The 20,319-nt window shown below is 53.3% G+C and overlaps 1 protein-coding gene across 1 annotated transcript in view; it reads left to right on the top strand.

Annotated features, from left to right (window-relative positions):
• The window catches only part of FGFR1 (fibroblast growth factor receptor 1), an 86,500-nt gene extending 74,610 nt beyond the window's left edge, over window positions 1–11,890 (top strand). The window contains exon 18 of the mRNA XM_075123512.1: window positions 11,649–11,890. Coding sequence (XP_074979613.1) covers window positions 11,649–11,792 — 144 coding nt within the window. The 3' untranslated portion in view covers window positions 11,793–11,890. The remainder of the gene's footprint in view (window positions 1–11,648) is intronic.
• The last annotated feature ends 8,429 nt before the right edge of the window (window positions 11,891–20,319 follow it).

Below are 20,319 nucleotides of genomic sequence, written 5' to 3' on the forward strand. Positions count from 1 at the left end.
CCGCAATGGCCTTCCTCCATGCTGAGGCTATCATTTGAATGGGGATTGAATTCAGGGCTCCCTGCCACCCTGCTCTCATAGCCAGCTCTCCTGAAGCCACTGGGACTGCAGGGAAGAATTAGGGCTAGTTTTTGTACACAGGCTGCAAAGTTGCTGGCAGACACCCCAAATCCAGCCTAGATTCCAGCTCGAGGGGGCCCAAACCTCTCCTGTGATGCTCATTTAAATTCCATCTGCTTCGATTCTATTCTTGAGATTTCCCTGCCTCTTGCTTTGCCTTCTCCTGCAAGGATGAATACGGTGCCAGCCCTGATTCGCTCAGCGTTACCACAGCCTGTTTGGATTTAAAGTTGACCCCACTGCCTTGAGAAATTGTTCAACGCCTGAGAAATGCATTTCAGCTGTTGAGAGTCTTGAGGTGATAAAAACCTAGAAAATGGTCTTAAAATGGGGCCTGGGCTTCCAAAGCACTGGGCCCTGCAGGGCCTGAGTGCCTGCCGTTCACATCTGGCCACTTATGGAACTGGTGTCATCAGGTTCAGGGCAGCATTGCTGAGTCATGAGTCACTCGCTGCATCAGCTGGGACCAGGCTGGTGATCCTGCTGAGCTGGAAAATTCAGAATGCTTTCTGCAGCTGAAAAGCTGAGCTCCACCCTCCCCTGGCTTCAGCTTTGAAAGGTTGAAATGCGATAAGGTGCTTGCACACAGAGCCCAGGACAAGGAGCTGCTGGGGTGGATGGAAAGAATAAGACAGCTGGGCTCAGAAGGGTGATGCTTTTTGGGGCAAGGGGTGCTGCTGTGCTGCCCTGATGTCCCCAGTGTGGGCATGGGCTGAGAGCTGGTGAAAGGTGTCAGCCTGACAGAGACTGCAGTCCTGGCGTTCTGGGTGGTTGGAACTGGGCTCAGCAGAGGTTGGGCTCCCTACGCTTCCCCACTTGGTCTTCACCATAAGCTCCTTTGAGGGTGACCATCACTCAGATACTTGTCCATAAATCACTGAGCAAACCATTGGTGCTGTACAAATAGCAAGGTGTCTCCATCTCACCGAGCAGGATACAGGGATGGAGGAGGGCGCAAAGCGTCTTTATTTAGCAACATTTGTCTCAAATTGTGACGTGACTCAGTTTAATGTTTAAAATGGCTGGCCGGGGCTGTGGAATTCAGCTCTGATTCCTAAGGAACCCCCAGCAAACAGGAACTGAAGGAGGCTCCGCTGTCCTGGCCCAACCGGCTGCCTTGGAGATTTCAAGACCCTCTCCTTCAAATGAATGACCCTCTAAAGCCAAACCCACGGCATCCTGCTGTGGATGGAGAAAAGAGCCCGTTTCATGGCTAATCCTGTCCCTTCAGCAACACATGCCCAGTGTGGAACTGCAAAAGGAGGTTTTGGCAGTTGTATTCATTCCCCCCTGGTGAGCATGTCACAGTCCCTCTGGCCCAGCTGATCACAGACCACAGAAGTTGTTTGTTACAGGACACAGTTGTAGAGACGTGGCTCTTTTGCTCCCGTGGTAGCACCTCATGCATTTAGTGCTGGAGGGCCCTGGTTCAATCCCTGGTGTGTTGGCCAGACTGTCACATGTCAGGCCCCTGGAAGAGACTGGCTGAACTGGCTGAGTTGGCTGCCTGCCTTCAAACGTGGAGTCCAGCCATGGCTCTAGACTGAGAAACGCTGCCCGAGCGGTAGGCTGTGCGTCATCGAACGGCAGTGTGCTCCTGCAGTGCAGGTGTGTGCTGCCAGCTAAGCAAACCTAGGGACCTGTATGTTGAAAAGGAATCCTGCTGGTGCTCTGACTCCGGTACTGCTCCGTGCGGAGGGTTTCATCTTCTGCTTGTCAGCTTGGGTCTTCAGTTCTGGTGCAGGAGGTGTGTTAGCCCCTTTATCAGGTGCCCGACCCAATGGGCACGTGAGCAGCTCTCATTGAACTTTTCCTGGCCTGCCGGTGGCTCCAGGCTGTCTCTCTCGCCCCCTTTTCCAACCCGTTCTGTTTCCTTTGTGATTCGCTAGCCCTTTTCAAAGCATCTGTTTGTTGCTATTTCCTTGTGTAAATTAAATTGATCAGCTCCATCCCCCCCTTCCCCCGCCCACCTTAAATTAGTTAAAGCTTTTAATCAAGTGATTTATATCTGGCTCACAGTGCTAGATTACACTGTCCAGCTCTTAGAGCTGCCGGGGGACGGGAACGGCGGAGCGGGGATGTGCATAAATCATTGTTCTCCATCGGAGCCGCTTGGCAGGGCGATTTGGAGATGTAAGTCATGTTTACATCATCAGAACCTGCTGCTATCACCATCACCAGATCATTCATCAGAGGTTACCAAGAGGGCAATTAAATATGTTAATAGGGGACTGACTTCAGCCGTGCCACTTGCTTAGGCTAAAAGCTCAGCAGGGGGAATAACCACCTGATTTGCAGGCACTGAATAGGTTCTTTGATCCCTGCCCCATCAATCTGAGAGGGCTGGCTATTTCTCCAGGCTGGAAAACAGTGTTTTCACTATTAACTCAGCTTTAACAAACACACATGGAAAGGGAGAGTGGCGCTGATCCCTCCTTTTGTCTGGCAGGCCCTTGGTACCTGAGGTTTGGTCTTTAAGGCTGTGGCTTCTCAGGGTTCGTCTACACTCGGAGCTGGAGCCCGTGCTGGAGCTGCAGGAGACACACCCGGGCTAGCTTTGTCGGAGCTAGTGTGCTGAAAGCAGCGTGTGCTGCAGCACTGCGACCTGGGCTAGCCACCTGGACGCTATCCCGTCCAGGACGCTCGGCACATACTGGCTGGCTCGCTGCTCCGGCTATTCACGCTGCCATGGCTACATTCTATCTTTCGCGCACTAGCTCGGGCAGATCTAGTGCAGGTATGTCTCCTCCAGCTGGAATTCACCCTCCAGCTCCAAAAGCAAACGTACCCCGAGAATAGAGATTTTAAGGCCAGAGGGAGAACATGGCAACTAGTATGACCTCCTTCTGCGCGCAGGCCAGAGAACCTGACCCTGTGATTTCTGCATCTAGCCCATATATGGTGGTTGAGCTAGAGAGGGATTTGTTGAAAGACATCCACTCTCGATTGAAAGACTACAAATGATGGAGAATCTACTGCACTCTGTTGGTAGATTGTCGCAGTGGCTCATTACCCTCACTGTTAAAAATCCCTTGTCCGCGCTGCGTTGTGAATAAGAAGAGATGTGTGAAGAGTGGGGGGACATGGATGCAAGCAACTCAGTGCAATTTTTACATGCGTTCTACGTTTGCAATATCCGCTTTCCCTAGCTGCCCCTCGACCAACCCATTGCTCGCTGGCTAGTTGCTTGTAGGCCGTGGCACAGGTGGGGTGTGAGGAAGCAGAACTCAGGTGCCTTGTGTCTGTTGTCATGAAGTCCCAGGTCTCCGGAGGCTAACAGTGGAAATGGGGTCTCCCCTGCAGATAATTCTCCAGGGGCAGGAGAGCCCACCTGTGGCTCGCTTTTACCTGCCCTGCTGTTATCACCGAGGGGCCGATGAGCTGTTCCATTAGAAAGGCTTTGCCCTTGGGCAGGGCCCTTCACCCCGGGGTTTCCACTCACTTTAAGGCCATGCAGCCTGGTGACACCCCTACGGGGCGTGTACGAACTCTTCCAGCCACGGCAGCGAGGGCAAAGCTGAAGCACAGGCTGTTCAAGTGACCGGCCCTAGAGCCGGCGTGGAATCGGGGCCAGAGCCGGACATGGAACATGAGCGCCCTGAGTCCCAGTTCTCTGCTCTTCCCCCCAGCCCACCGTCCTTGGGAGGGCTGCAGCCCACTCCCAGCGAGCAGCACGGTTCCTTGCTGCCTGCGCCCTGCTTGCAGGGCTTCTGCTGCTGCCTGCCTGCCCCGGTTCATCTAGCACAGCAGCGGCCGGGCTTCAGCTCCATTTTCCCTTCCGAAAGTGGAGGAGGGGAGGCAGCCCTGCCCCCAGCTGATCGGCCAGTCACTGAAGATCAATGGGCAGCACTTCCACATCCCGTCGCCCCATCCCTGACCCTGCCTCCGGGTGCCACTGGTAAGACGCTTCCTGAGTGGGAAGCTGGGCCCAGCCTGCGTCCCGCCTGCTTTGCCCACAGCTCACGGCAAACAGCCGGTTCCCTGGGCTCAGCGGGGCCGGACACGGGCAGGGGAGCTGCGTGCGATTTTCCTTGTGCTTTGCTGGCGTGGACCCGAGCACGCTGGGACATGGCGGCTCCCCCGCGCTGAGAGAGAGCGGCCTCAGCACTCGGTGTTCGTGACGTGGTGCAGGGGAAGGGACGAGGCGTGAGCGAGCCGCAGCGACCTGAGCCAGGGGACGGGAGCAGCAGGAGCCCTCCCTGCGCCCCGCATTTGGGCTGGTTTATTTAGTGACAAGCTTTTATCCGAGCTGAGCCCTCCCACCTGCTCACTTCCCTGGCGGGCTAGGGCCTGGGAGCTGAGGCCGAGGTGACTTGTCCAAGGTCACCCAGAGAGCTGAGCCCAGATCTCGGGCAGCTCGGCCTGACCCTCCAGGCCATCCTGCCCCTCTGTGGCAAAGGGTCCCTGTTCTAGATCCCAGCAGCTCCGGCAGCACCACGGAGTCCCTGTTGGAGTGAGGGGATGAGGCCCCTCAGGAGTGCAGCTCCCTGCTCCAGAGAACGGTGTAACTCGCCTAGGGGAAACACTGAGCCTCCTGCAGTTGAACGTGGGACCAGAGTCTTCTCAGGGAGCCAGTGTCCCAGCGCCGCTTGTGTTTACACAGACTTTAAACGTGTGTCAGTGTAGGCCCAGGCTGTGCGGAATGGAGCCTGTTTCTGTATGCAGCAACCTTACCTCCATGGCCTCTGTTTTTCTCCAAGCCCGGGGCCTGGGAGCTCTCGGCACCCTGGACACCATCCTCGAGCACACACAGTACCTTCTCCACAGGATGGCTTCTCTTGGCCTTCACCTTGCCCCTCTGAGCCCCTCCATGACAGCTCTGCCTTTGGGCCCACAGTGGCCATGAGCCCTGCACTGCGATGGTGTGTGGCAAATACTGCAGTCACACTGGACCCAGGCAGTCTCTGGCTGGGTCACTTAGCTCTGGATTGGCCTGGAAGAGCAGAGAATTAGGAGAGCCCCTTGACCATCCCCTTCCCAGTGCCAGGCGATGGGCAAGGAGGGAGGTGTGGAATTAACCTTTTGTGTGTTACACTTTCTTGCCAGCAGGACTTACCTCGAGGTGACCATTGGTCAGAGCTCAGAGCCCTGCCACGCTCAGTGAGTCATCTCCCTGGCACCGCCGGCCGTGTTCAGAGCCTCAGGCGCTACAGGTCAGGAATGCACCACTTAATGGCTGCAGACAGCCCTTCCAAAACCTCCCGGCAGGCCTCAGTGCCCCCTTCCACTCAGTGGCAGCCTCCGTTCTGAGCAATGGGCTCTCCCTGCTGACGTGCTGGGCTCTGGGACAGAGGATGGAGTCAGCAGTAACTGGAACTCAGCTGGAAGGACCCAATTGTGCCCCAGCTAAGCCATGGCCCCAGACCAGGACGGTCCCTACAGTTTGTTCCCCAGGGCTTTGTCCTGCCTAGTTTTAAATGTCTCTGGCACGGGGGTGCAGAACCCCAGTGAGCCAGCTACCTGGGGTGTATGCTCCGGCATCTCTTAGCAGGGCGAGAACTTACAATGAATGCCCATGGACGGGCTGGTGGCAGGTCTCCACCCCATGGCTGACAATGCCCTCGCTTTGGTACTGGGATATTTAACCCCTGCCTCTTCCTGAGTTTTAGGTGAGGTAGCTGCAGCCCATCCCTCTCCCCTCAGCATTGTTAACTGGAAGCCAGTGTGGCTGACCTGCCTTTTTCATTGCAATTGAGTTTAGGAGTCTGACTGGTCATACGTAATTGCCTTGAAAAATGACTGCAGCAAAAGATCCCAGTGAATTGGGGTAGCTGTCTGGGTGGATTATCCGAGCGGATGGCAGGACATGCTTTTCACTGGGGGGAGAGGGGTTACTCTGCCCAGGACTGTACATTCTGGTTTCTTTCTTTCAATCTCACAGATTTTCCTCTCTCTCCTTTTAAAGCCCTCTGTCCGCACTGGGCCCAGACAATCTCTTGGCCCTGGCCCAGGGTCTTGCTGGTTTAGTCAGCTCTGAATTGCACATTGTCTCGCTGCCAATTATGTTAGGAAACTTTGCTTGTAATTTTACCTTGACACTCAGGATCCAGAATCTAATTCTAAAAGAACAATTTAACTGGCGAGACAGGAGCAAAGCCCGGGCTATTCATTCCTTGGGCCTTTCCATCCCTGTGCGCCCCCTCGGCCCAATAGAAAGCTGAAGTCTTGTTGCTCTGCCGATTGTGTGATGCTGTTAAAGCCAGATAAGTCACTTAAGCTTCCCATCCCAACCATCTGAGCTAGGGCAGCCTAAGTAGATCAGAGGGAGAAAGCTGGGCCCAGAAGGCAATCCATCTCCGTTGCAGTCCAGTTTGTTAAGTTTACTCTCGGGTTTGCAGTAACCCAAACAAATATAGAGCTTGCTCCTAGCAGCTGTTCAAGTAGCAGAGCAGGGAGGTAGGGGGAATGACCTGCTGATGTGGGAGCATGTAATTCAGCAGAAATTGTTTGATAATTGTAACCTCCCAAAGTCCCTGTACTGGCACTCCCGATTTACGCCAGGTCTGCGCATGCGGTTCTCATAAAAGCTGCTGCTTGGCTTAGTAACCAAGAGGGGACAGCCCCGGTACTAATGAGAGGGGCAGGGGTAGCCACCCAACACAGCCTCCCAGTCCCTCCGCACCCGAGCGCACACAGGGACAAGTGCACGGGTCTGACATTCCATGTGCCCCCAAGGTGCCCGCCACTGGCAGTGCGGGATGGGCCTGGTCCTGCTGCGCTGGGCACAGAGTGTTCTTTGCGTCTTTCAGCCCCTTCCAGCCGGTGTTTGTGACACCCTGCATTGATCCAGCCTGAGGGAAATGACATTGCGCTCACATGTGCCTTTCTCCCCATCTGACTGAGCCCTGCGGGCATGGCTACAAACAAGCCACCGCCTGACAATCAAAGACTGCTGCGCTTGTCCTTGGCTCATTCCAGCGTGGAGGACCCCTTCAAAACAGCCTGTGTTTGCTTCTACTTGGCCAAACACTTTGCTCAGTCTGTGAGGGGATGTGCCAACCTCCCTGTGTCCCCTGCCCATCCCCGTAGCCATACGCAGCAACTGCAGGACAGGGGGATCTCCTGCATGCTGCAGAGGCCCGGCATGTTAATACAAGGTCAGTGTGGGGTTGCTTCCCACACACCAGGCTGAAGGGGGTGAAACCAAGTAAACTGGCAGCCATGTTTGACTAGGAGAATCTGCCTCCAGTGTCCAGGGATTGCAGTAAGTGTGGGATGGGAAGGTGCATCCCATGTCCGAGGGGACACCTCAGACGCAGCTTGGGCCAGGACAGCTCTCCCATCGGGGCGCTGCTGCGTGCTAAGTGTTAATGGTCAGTAAATGCCCCATGTGTGCAGATACTCATCTGCTGCACCACACTAAAGGGCCTAAGAATTCTCTGGGGGTTCTAAGGGATGAGCTGCCGCGTGGCCAGCAGGGGAGTTGTGACCACAACTCGTGTGTGTGTTTTTCTAAGTCAGTGAACCATGTGCAAGGCTCTGCAGGCTCTCTCCTCTGCCTGCAGAGCCCCCATGACAACCCCCAGCCTTGGGTCATCACCTCTGCCTCGCAGCCGCCCTGGTGACGCCGTGGAAAATGCTCCAGGGCCCCTGCACTCGGGTCCGGAGCGGGATCACAGAGGCTGAGCCAGGGCAGCGTTCCAGCCATAAATTACTTCCTCAGAGGAAATCATTTTGCCACTGGAGAGCCAGAGGGCTGCTGATACAGATAATGCAGGAAGCTGGGCAGGAGTGAGGCTGTGGCTCCAGCCCAGTGCTAATGGATGGCAGTCAGCCACAGGAGCTGAGAGCTGCCTGCCCTGGCCCACACGCCTCCAAGGTGAAACTGACCACAGGCTGGTGCATAATGAAAGGGGAGATCTTAGATTCCTGCTTAGAGGTGAAAGCCCCTTCATCGTGCACTTCGCCTTCTGCAACGGGCTTTGCTACAGGTTATAACATGGGCAAAGAGTGCACTGGGTGTGTCTGTGTACAATGCACGTTAGCGTGTCAATGTGTCTGTGTGTGTGTGTGTGCAATGCACCTATGGGCAATGCACGCGTGCCTGTGCATGCTGGTCTTTGTCTCAGCACGTGCACAGCGAAGGGCAACGTGCCTTTTTGGAGCCGTGGTGCTGCGTATGTGACAGCAGTGCCGGTGGATCCAGCCCAGCTGCTGCAAGAACCCTGGCCTGGGTGACCAGGCTGTGGGACTCCCTGATTCTCCACCACATGCAAAGAACAATCAAGCCCTTTTGAAGCAGGAGCTTGGCAGCGCAGGGGCTCTGAGTGTTATTCAGCAGGCTCTCCCACTGTACATCACTCAGATTGACAGCTCAAGCGCCGGACTCCATCAAATGCAAACTGTCAGCTCAATTTCATCCAGACAAAACATCAGCTATGAAACATGACAGCTGCAGGTAATTCCAGCTCCTGCCAAAGCCCAGCTGCTTCCCACGCAGATCAGAACGGAGCCTGACCCTCCCCTGGGTACTCCGCAGTTGGGCTGCCCCATCACACACGCTGGCATGAAGCTTGCACAGGTGAGAACATATCACACAAAAGCTAATCGAGCCCTGGAAAACTAAATGATGTCAAGCAGGCCCATGCTGCACACAGGGGGGTCTGAGTCCAAGTGCTGACTTTGCTCTCTGGGATAAGAGAGGGGACTTCAGTCTCCGTGGTCCATGCAGTCCTTAGCCTCTGTGCTCAGGCTGCCAACCACCTAGCAATGGGAGTCCACGTCCCAAAAGTGACCGTGCATTAGGAAGTGGAGTGAGACACCCAGTACACGTCACCCAGGCCAGCAAGCAGGGGTGGGATGGTACTTGCCTGGTCTGCAGGCCCTAGCCTCCTGCTCAGGCCCCCAAGTTATCAGAGGCTTTGCAATGGATGCAGAGCTTGCAACGGGTGGAGTTTATTGTCCCAGGCAGGGGCCCCTGTGTGATGTTGCCCAAGACCCCAAACTCTGGCACTAGCCAGTCCTCAGCAATGCTATTTTAACAAACCGTCCTGCCCCTTGGGGAAGTGCCCCTGTACCACACGCCTTAGGACCTCAGTCTGAATTGCAGCTGTGGACCAATCACAGCCCAAGGCTCCTGGCACTGCCGTGGGAGAGAATCAACAGAAAATGCCAAGGACTGAAAGCTTTAGGAAATGCTTTGCACCACCTCAGCAGAAGCTAAGAGCGTTGAGGAGCAGCTGGTTGGCAGGGGTGCGCTTAGGAGCCCCAGGGTGCATTTAAGCTCCGGCCACAGTTCTAACTAGTGGCAGACACTCTGCATACCATGTGCAATTGCTGCTCCACGCCCAGGAACCCCAGGTTCTTCCAGTGCGCTCGATACAAAAGCTGTCCCAGGAGCTCCGCTAACAATGTCTTAAAGATACTTGAATAACTGATCACAATCCAATTAGGGTTGGTATTTCTAATGCTCACTGGGTGCTCTGCTCCCACAAAGCTGTGCTCTTAAAGCATTTTAATTAGCCAGTCATTAGCTGGTCACATGATAAATTAGGGTGATTGTGGATGCCGTGTGCCCTGGCCTAGGGTGGTGCCACGTACCTTTGAACAGTGGCCTGTGCCAGCTGAGACAATTGAGAGACGCTGGTTTACGTCAGCTGGGGAGAGAATTGCAGTACTCCTGACACTTCCCAGCCCCCTGTCACCAGAGGATCTCGGGGCACTTTCCAGACGTGCAGCAGTGTCATTTCCCCACGTCCCAGGTGGGGGACGCGGGCAGATGGAGGCTAAGGCATCACTCCACCGGGTTACACAGAAGGTCCGGGGCTGACTGAGCCCCTGACTCGCGGGCCTGTGCTCTGACCGTTAGGTGAGGCTGTCTCCCACACCTGCCGCTGCCTCTCTTGTCAGGTTCCCCCCCCCCCACATTATCTCTTGCAAATCCATAGGGGTGCCCCCTCCCATTGTGCCCCTGGTTTAGCTGCTCCCCAGCTCCCAAGAACAGCGTAATGCCAGAGCCTGTGTGGGGAGGGCGCGTGGGGGGTGTGTGCTCTATTTGACTCTGCTGGCTGTGGGTCTCGGCTGCCAAGTGGGGCCTAGACGCACGCACAGAGCCTCCCAACTCTCGCTCTATGGCAGGAAGGGAGGGTCGTGCTGCAGGAACTCACAGCCACTCCCTGGGATCCTCCTGGCAAGGATTTCCCCAGCTGGCCACAGGGAGCACCGGGGCTCCTAGAGCCTTGAGGCTCCAGAAGCGCTGCCTGGCAGCAGGCCTCTGGCCCAGCTTTTGAGTCCTGCAGAGGCAGAAGGGCCTGTGGCTTAACACTGGAGTTTGTTAGCAGGGGCTGGGGGCAGGCCCAGGCTGTGCTCGGGCTCATGAGTGATGGCAGCTGTGTCCAAGGGCCAGGTGCAAAGAGGCGTGAGCTGGACAAGACCCAAGGAGGGGACAGTCACTGTGGGCCATGTGCTCCTAGCTTGCACTGAAGTAGGCGACCCTAGCAGACTGCATCATCTGGGGCTGCGGCCCCCTGCAGCGAGAGGCAAAGCTGCCTCTCCCCCAGCCTGGCAGCTTTGCGAGGGGCATTACTTGGACTTGCCAGCCCTCCTGGCCTCACGTGTTAACGCTGCCTCTGGCTTTTCGGTCTGCTGTGTGGCAAGGAAACTCGTGCACCAGGGCAGATGAATGGAGAGGCAGGAAGAAGGCCAGGAGCCAGGAGGTAATCCTGAGTGTTCATATGAGCACCAGGCTATGGGGAGCCCCCATTAGTCAGGTGCTATTAATGCAGACTGGAGGGGAGCCCAGGATGGTCTAGGGCATAGGGCACTGGCCTTGGAACTGGGGGACGATTCGATTCCCAGTTTGCCACTCATCTGCTGTCTGACCTAGGGCAAGTCATTTCCCCTCACAGTACTTGGTCCCCTCCCACCCTGGTCTCCTTAGACTCTTCGGGTTAGGGCAGTTCTCTCCATGTGTGTTCTCACTTACCCGGTGAGGCAGGAGGGCGAGCCCCGAGGGGCTCTTGCTTCTGGCTCCAAGTGGGCATGACCTTCTCTGGGGACAGTGTCTGGTGGGCATTGGATTAGGGCAGTACACCTGTCAAACCGTAATGCAGGTGTCCTGAGGCAAGCTCAGGGAGGACAGAAACCTCCCGTGGTCTGTGGAGCAGAAGGGTAAAAGCTCGCTTGATCTTGATTTTCAGTATGGATATAAGGAATGAATACAGCGGCTAGCGCAATGGGCCCTGGTCTTGGCTGGGGTCTCTATAGTAAGGCAGGTGAGTCATCATGGGGGTGGCTAAACCCTTCATGGGAATACATTGGCCAGTGCTCTAGGGACAATGGTTTTGATGATTTAGTTGGGGATTGGTCCTGCTTTGAGCAGGGGGTTGGACTAGATGACTTCCTGAGGTCTCTTCCAACCCTGATATTCGATGATTCAATGATTCGAGTGTTCTTTTTCTGTCCCCTCTCTCTGGTCTGTCCCTGCAGAACGACAAGCTACCACTCCCTGGGCTGGGTGGTGAGTATTGCTGTGAAACCATGGGCTGGTAGCACAAAAGGACTTAGGTGGTTTTTTTTCTTGGTTGCAGTTTCCTCAGGCTCAGACAGGCTGGAGACAACAAATCGCCTTGTTCCAGGGATCCCGAGGACTCAGGACTCATCACCCAGGTTTTATTTTATTGGCAAACAATCACACTACTCGTGAGTTGATGGGGCTCAAGTGTAGGGGGTAGATAGAGGGTTATACCACAAATCCAAAGAATATGAATGTTTGTGACTTAATATTCATAATGAACTGTATACTGATGCCTGCGTCTTCCATTCTGTTGTGTCACACGCTCTGCGATTGGGAAGGTTCTTTTCAGAACCAGTCCCTCTACGTATCGTACTTTGTTCACATGCTGTTTGTGTACAACAAATATCGTTACTTTCTTCCCTCTCTGCTTGTTGTCTCTCACCAGTTCTTTTGTCGTCACTCCTGCTGCACTTGAGTGAGTTTTACAGCTTATCTTCTCCCTTGTCCTTAGTAACTGAGGCCTACTTTACGCTGTGTTCCTGCACAAAGGGCTGGGAGACTAGCATGCGGTAGATAAAGTGCTTTCTCGATGTCCCCATGACAGGCGCAGATCAGCTTTGGAGAAAACAGCGTGCTCCCTTGTCACTGCCAACACACATGCATGGTGCCGGATGGGGCGATCGGGGGACAGAGGCCTTTCCCTTTGGCTTTTTTCAGAGGAACAGCCGTGTTAGTCTGTATTCGCAAAAAGAAAAGGAGTACTTGTGGCACCTTAGAGACTAACCAATTTATTTGAGCATGAGCTTTCGTGAGCTCACGAAAGCTCATGCTCAAATAAATTGGTTAGTCTCTAAGGTGCCACAAGTACTCCTTTTCCTTTGGCTTTTGTTGCCTTTTCTGGTGGGTAACAAAGGTGATTGCTGCTGGTATCGACCAGCTTGAGACTGGGTAAGTCCCAGTTACGAACCCCTAGCAGCAGCCATCAAAACTCCTTGGGAAGACTGAAAAGGAGTTAACTAAGGCTAGTCTTTGTGCCAGCCTGTAGCTAGAAATGTCTGTCTGTCAGAGCTCTTGGGAAGGGCCAGGCTGCTGTTAGAAGCCAGCCCAGTGCCTGAATCCTTCATTCAGGGGGCAGATGGGGCACCTGGACCTAAAGCTCAGGAGCAAACATTTACAGCCACGTTTCCAAAAGAGCTCGGGGTCAGTCTCTGCAGAATTCAGCACTTGGAATTGGGGCCACCAGGTCTTCACAAGTGTGCGTCAGCACCTGATAGCTCCCGTTGTGACACTGATAGCTGCATTTTCAGCATCCGATGAGCTGGGCTGTCCTGTGAATCTGGCCCTGATTAGGGGCTGAGCTCTTTTTAGGGCCTGTTTTTCAGAGCTGCTGAGCCCTTATGACTCCAAGCGAAGTCAGGGAGAGCTTCAGTTGCTCAGCTTCTCTGGAAAGGAGGCCTTAACGTGATCTTTGGACTCACTGGGCACTATTTCTCTGGCCCCTCTCCAAGCAGGGCTTAGTCAGTGAGCTAGAATATCCAAGAACTGGTTATCTTGCAATGTCCTTACAAAGGGACTTTGCTTTCTCGACTACGGATAAATCTAGTCTTGACCAGTCCTTATGACTTTGTAACAGAAAGAGCTTAGCTAAGACAATATCAGCATCCCGTCTTTCTAACCCATAGGGTGCGTGCCGTTGTTTGAAGGATTTCTGTTCCACTAAAATAACCAGAATGCGGTGCGTGTAACTTGGAGCCAGGGCGCACGAACAGCTGACCAAACATGCCCCATTCACAGGCTGAGACATGATCACCAAACTTAGGGCAAACTGCCAGCCACCGGGAAATTCAAAGCAGGATAGGCTGATGGAGAGAGAGGCAGGGTGGCCCAGTGGCTAGGACACAAGATCCTATTCCCAGATCCTATTCCCAGCGGTGCTGCTGGGTGGCCTGGGTGTCATTTCCCCTCTTTTGGGCACGGAGCTTCTCTCACCGTGCAGCACCCAGCACAAGGTGGACCCAATCTCAGTTGAGGCCCGTTATGTGCTGTCATCATAATGATCACCAGCCTGACTAGGGGTGGGCTGTTAACTCTGATCTGCAGGGAAGTTTCGTAGTTGTTTGTTAGATGCTGTAATCGGTGGGCCAAAAATGAGCTGATTATAATCATCTAGTATCTGTACCTAGAGACCCCAGTCGGGGTCAGTGCCCCATTGTGCTGGGTGCTGTACAAACAAGCAGTGAAGAGCGCAGACTCTAGGATTCTGAGGAGATGCAGCAGTTAGATGAAAGAGACGAGGGAGGGAGGTGATGGAAGGAGCAATAAGCATCATCATCTGGGTGCATTCTCTTCCATGTGGAAGCACAAAGAGCCGCCGATGAGTTGTGGGAGAACTGAAAATCCATTGTGGAGAGACTCCTCCTCCAAGTGTCATTCCTGCCTTGGTTTAGATTCCTTTGGGTTTTTTGGTCTCCTTTCTTTGTAGCTGTTCTTGGAGTCAGAAGTGGGAGCGGGAGGGGCATATATAAGTCATACGCAAGCCCCCAAATCTTCAGTCTAGTCCAAATGGCACAGACTAGCTCCCAGTCTTTCTATGGGATGGGCTTAACCTGGGGCCAGACTGTGACTTCATTTGTATCCAGGGCTACTCACTGTGTCATTCGGAGGAAGGTAGTGAAGTCAGGTGGGGAAATAAGTAACAAAGGCTCCCAGTTTCCATGGAAGCCTCCCCAGGACACAGTGTTGAGTGGGGAGGATGAAGATTTCGGAGAACTATCTGGCAGAGAGAACTCTCCCCAGTGGGGCCAGCAGCACTTCAGGAAACAAATTGTTATGCAGAGGAAGTTTCCCCAGAACTCGGGATTTCAGCACGGCCGTGGATCATGCTCTTTGGCAGTGCTGCCAGCTGACGGGGTCTGCGCATCCGGCACAGCTCATCTCAGCATGAGGAGAGAGACCACGGCTGTCAATCCAAGGAGGTTTGGATGCCAGGCGGTGACAGGGAGCTGCCCTGGAGCATGGCCGAGGAGCCTGTTAGTCAGGAATTCACGTACTCTGCAGAGCAGGGAACGTGACACCACGGCAAGCAGGGGGGGAACATTTTGGAATGTACATCTCTGGCATTTTGAAAGACGCTCCAGACTGTCTGAGCCAAGAGGGCAGCCAAATGCCCGCTGCCCAGGATGCTTGTGGCTCATCCTCCGAGGGGAGCCGATGGCCCAGAACACTCCTTCCCTGGCCTTTTCCCAGCTCATTTAATGCTAAGGGATGAGAACCAGCCCTCTCGCTGCCTGGGACATGGTGGCCGAACAGCGCAGAACCTTGGCGAGTGAAGAGCCACCCACCCCGCCTGAGAGACTCTGGGGAAAGTTTTCTTTAGTTTCAAGCCCTTCTGTTGCTATTCAGCCTCCCACCCAGTGGGTGGCCTTTGGGATCCCAATGGGGAGTTCCCCCGCATTTGAGAGGTGGTTACAGGTCAGGCCCATCTCTCCTAGGGATATTTGCCTGGAAACAAGATTGGTTAAGAGTTCCATTCCCCGCTCCACCCCACCCACCTCTGAGGGCAGGGTCCTGTTTGTGGTGTTGCAACTGCTGGCTGAGGAATGTATTGTGCTCTCTTCTACCCGTAGATGGCAGGCTCTTGAGGACAAAGACTTGTTTGGCATAGATCACCCAGTCTGCAGGGCTGAGCCCCACCCGATGACAATCCCTCCGCCTCCAATCCAGCAAGGTACAGAATCAAGGGTTTAACTTCAAGCACATGAAAATCAATCCCATTGAAATCAATCCCATTGAAATCACTGCGTCTACCACTGCACATGCGTAAGTGCTCTGCTGGGTCGGGGCCCCAGAGAGGAGCAATGCATAGTGACTTACCAGAAGGTAGACACGGCTTTTGGCTGGTGCATGGGCTACATTTGGCTCAGTGTTGTCTGCTCCTTTCCTTGGCTGGGAAGGGACTGTTCCACTGAATGTTCCATAGGTTTGCTGTAGAATGCTCAGCAAATTCTCTTGTATTTTTCCCTGTTCCTCATTCTGTATGTCTTTCCTAGTTCTTTTTCTCAGAACTTCTTGGCTACAGAGCCCTCATTCTGGTTTATTTTAAGCTGCTGTAAGCCCCAGTCCCTCTTTCATCATGTCATTATGAATTCATAACAGAAACAAAAGCCTGCTAGGAACGTAATGCTTTATTAATACAAAGAGCTATAAATCCCAGCCTTGTGTGGGCCTCGCTAAATCAATTCCTTTCTGGCAGAATGCTAATCAATTATAAAAATGCTGATCCTGGGGAGCAAGGAACAAGGATGGGTGATGGATGAAACATATTTTCCTAAATTACCAAAGCTCTAGAAAAACCTGCAGAAACTCTGGGGTGGATACTCGCAGCGGTAATACTCTAGGTGATCACTCCCTTGTAACACAGCCATGCACCACCATGAGGGAAGGATGGAGAGTGCCAAGGAAAGATGGATAGGAAGAGACAGACATCTCTCTTGCATGGGGTGGAGCTCGAGTGCCGAGGCACTCGTGATATAAAATGTGAACGGCTAGAAAGGGACAGCTGGAGGGACAGTATGGGCAGGGCTGCTTGGTAAGGTGATATCTGTGCAACTCCCCCCATCTGCCAGGGTCTTTATCCATCCCCCTAGGGCTTGTAGTGACCCATGTAAAACCTCACCCACCTTTAAAACATGCTAGATCTCTAACATCCCCCAGTACTGGCACTGCAGGCAAAGGGCCCGAGTCCGGTCCCTACCATTGCTCAGGCTGGGCGGCACCTTATTCCCAGTGGCCCAACTGGAACAGTTTGTGGAGTGTGGTACGACTCAGTCGGAGGAAGGGTATCAGAATATGGTATCGGAATGTGGGGAACTATTAGGAAAGGGATGGATAATAAGACAGTAAATATCACAATGCCACAATATAAATATATGGTGCACCCATCCCTTGAATACTGCAAGCAGGTCTCATCACCCCATCTCAACAAAGATGTATTAGAATTGGAAAAGGTACAGAGAAGGATGACAAAAATTATTCGGATTATGGAACAGCTTCCATATGCAGAGAATAAAAAGACTTGCACTGTTCAGTTTGGAAAAGAGACGACTAAGGGGGGAGATGTTAGAGGTCTATAAAATCATGGATGGTGTGGAGAAAGGGAGTAAGGTGGTGTTATTTACCTCTTCGCATAACACAAGAACCAGGGGACACCCAATGAAATTAGCAGGCAGCAGGTTTAAAACAAATGGAAGGAAGTATTTTTTCACACAACGCACTGCCTGTGGAACTCATTGCCAGGGGATGTTGGGAAGGCCAAACATATAAGTGGGATCAAAAAAGAATGAGATAAGTTCCTGTAGGATAGGTCCATCAATGGCTGTTAGTCACAATGGTGATATTTGCGTTGGTGACACCAGCCCCTTGTCCCCTCCCTCTGTTCTGCCTGCTGCTTCCCTGGCTGTGAGCAGGCAGGGCCAGCACAGTGTCACGAACCCAGTTCTCCAGGGCTAGAAGCAGTGCACTCATGGGTGCGGGCGAGCAGAAGCAGCTCTAGCAGCCTGGTACCACACAAGCGGATGCATGGTGCACGCACCCTGCATGCTCCCCTGGCGCAGATGTGAGCTGAGGCCCTCATGGGCCATATGCTGCATCTCTCAGGTGAGTGCCAAGGAGTCTGCATGAGCTGATCCCAGCTAGAAGCTGCTCTGACACGGCCATCTACATAATAATAACTAATGAACACACTGGGAATTATGATGAAGTCGCTAAGAGACTGAGTTAATCATGTGCAACCTTGTAGCAAGAACATCAATAAAATCAATCCCCTCCCTATCCCACCCAGCAGCCCAAACACGTGGGGTAGGACCATTAACACAGGCAAGTCATGGCTTTATATAGAGCTGCCAAAGCAGGGCTCACACTGCAAAGGAGCAGCCGGCCATAAATATCCCCACTGCCCATCCAGTGGGGGATGGAGGCTTGAGGCAAACCGATGGGGCTGCGTGATTTAGAGCGAATTTCCCTGGCTAACAAACATGCAGCAAACCAATTGCAAATAATGGCCAGTGGTGTAGTGGAGTAGCCCTGTTGCTGGGGATGCAGCTGAGCAAAAGCAGGGCTGCTGTAGTGGAGTGGCACATGGCGGGAGGGAGAGTCATCTAGCCTGAAAGATGAAGCCACCCCATGCATGGTAGGCAATTGCATGTGTCTCTGTAGCTCATGGCAGCAAGCAAACTAACCCCAAAGGGCTCACGGACCTACAGAGCCACCCACCTTCTTGCATTGCTATTTGAATTCAGAAACGCTGAAGGGCCCGATTGGCTGCCTGGCTGGAGGACAGAACAGATATGGGACAGGTACAAGCAGCTGCTTCCACTGCGAGGGGCGAGAGGGGAGTTCAGGCTCCATGGCTCGACCCGTGCTGCGTCCTCGGCAGAGCCTGCCAGCCGCTGCAAAGTGTGAAGGGGGATGTCAAGGAACAGGAGTGAGACCCACCCAGCTCATTTCAGCCAAGGGGGCTGAACAGCATCGGACGGTAACTACTTCTGGTCAGTGACCTTGGCTGTATTGTAATCCGTGGCCAAGGAGAGATCCATTATCAACTCCCTGGACCAGCCACTTGTTTGAGACCCCTCTCCTCCCAGGGCTGGCATTTCATTACCCCCAACTCCCTGCCTCCCCGCTCAAACCATCTCCTTCCTTACAGACCAAACCAGAGTAGATTCTTCCTGCCTCCTCCCATCCCAGCTTCTCCCTGACAGCTTTTGCTTTCCCCACACAGCTCCCAGCTAGCCGGGAGGGAAGGAGATGGGGGACGGAGGGGAGGCTAATACAGCTGCTGCAAAAATTCTCTGGTAATCACTGTCTCAGCAGGTTATTGCCCAGTGGCAGCTTCTCAGCACCTTTGTGTGTCAGAGAAATGGGGAATCTCATGTTCCCAAGGGAAGGGCTCGGAGGGCTGGACCCAAATGCAAGACCCACAATAGGCTTCTTAAAGTCACAGTCCATGCCTAGACAAGCCTGTTATCACCAGACAACCACTCCTGCTGCAACCAGCTTCCAGGACTGACTGGCTCATGGTGAGAAACAGCAGCATACAGAAGGGGTGGCTTAGAGTTTGACTGACAAAATACATGCGTAGCCTTCAGAGCCAAATGGAAGGTGTGCGTGTGTGTGTGTGTGTGTGCGCGTGTGTTTGTGTGTGCGCAGTATAAACTAGGAAACCAGAGACAAGGTGTGTAGAGGCCGCTTTCCAGAGCGTCAGGGGGCTCTCTGCACGTGCGTCTGTCATTCCAGCTTCGCCCTGTCTCTGGCCCAGCATCGAGATGAGGCCGTGTTTAAACACTCTGGGGCCAGCTTCTGGTCTTGGTTGCACTGATGTAAAGGTAGGTAGCTCTTCTGACTGCAGTAGAGTCACTCCAGCTGTACACTGAGGCTTTGTCGTGACGGGGACGAAGGTGTCACGGCTAGGTCAGGCTTAGCTAACCGTGCTAGCTAAGCCCCGACTAAACATGACGCTTTTCCTTGAGTAGCTCTAGGAGAACGCCCAAGCTTGATGTCAGCTGGGCATGTTCTAGCCTAGGCAGGAGCAGAACTTGACCACACTTCCTAGCCAAGACAAAGCCTGAGATCAGAATCTGGCTCTGGGATTTGGGGATGAAATCCAGAAGAGGCATTTTACTATGTCCTGATCCTGCAGTATTCTTTCTTTCCATTTATTGGTGCAAAACGATAATATGCCCCCCCACCCCCACCAAGAGCTTAGAAAAGTGGGTCAGAAAGCTGAGTAACAATAGAGATTGGACTATAATGGGGTACCTCTGCCCTCCAAAGCAGAGGTCAGTAAATTTGTTTGAGTTCCTTTAGAAGCCAGCCTGGCTTCCCTGCCTGCAGCTTGGATTCACTTGCTTGGGCCCCACTTGCTGCCAATTCTGGTTCCTATTCTCCCCTTCCCTCCCCCTGCACTGAAACGCAAAGAGGAACCAAACAAGAACTGATAACATGAGGAATGTCCCTAGAGAAGGATAACCCTGAGAGGAGCAGGATCTCTGAAAATAAGAGCAGGCCAGAAGGTGTTTGGCACCAGAGTCCACAGGCTGGAAAAGTTATCATGGAGCCAAAGCACACACTGGATTGGCTTTCTGAACAGTTTAATTTGCCATTGCTACAGAACGAAATCTTATAATTTATGGGGCTCCATTTAGTTAGTTTTCTTCTCTCTCTTGTGGGTCATGTACCCAAAATGCGGACATTCTTTTTTCTTGTGTCTGTCCAATAACGGGATCCCATCAGGCTGCATAAACTCAGTTTGGGCATGAGCTGAGGGAGAAGCCAGTACTGGCAGAACCAGGAGGTTCTGGGCCCAGCATGGCACACATGCCTGAATACCTTGCACCTCAGATTCCTAACCTCATCCTGGCTGTTCAGCCTAGTTCCTCTCCTCTGAGGGCTTAGTGCAAGGGTGGCTCACAGCTTGTGTTCTACTTTGTGACACATAAATAAAGCCAGAAAAGGCTTTGCCCCTCTGAAGGAGGAAGGCTGCATGTTTTGTTGCACTAGAAAGCTAGGTCATGTCTAGCCTGGAAAAGTCTGTGGTGCCTAGAGAACTAGTGAGATGATGACACCACAAGAGTCCAATTATGACAGGATGGATTTCCAGGCAGGAAACGTATAAGTCCCTAGACAGTTCCACCATTTAAGACCCTGTTTTGTTTTTGTTAACTCGTGTTTTACTCCAATGCCTGATG

This window comes from Caretta caretta, chromosome 26 (genome assembly GCF_965140235.1).
Source record: "Caretta caretta isolate rCarCar2 chromosome 26, rCarCar1.hap1, whole genome shotgun sequence".
In the NCBI taxonomy this organism is placed as follows: domain Eukaryota; kingdom Metazoa; phylum Chordata; order Testudines; family Cheloniidae; genus Caretta; species Caretta caretta.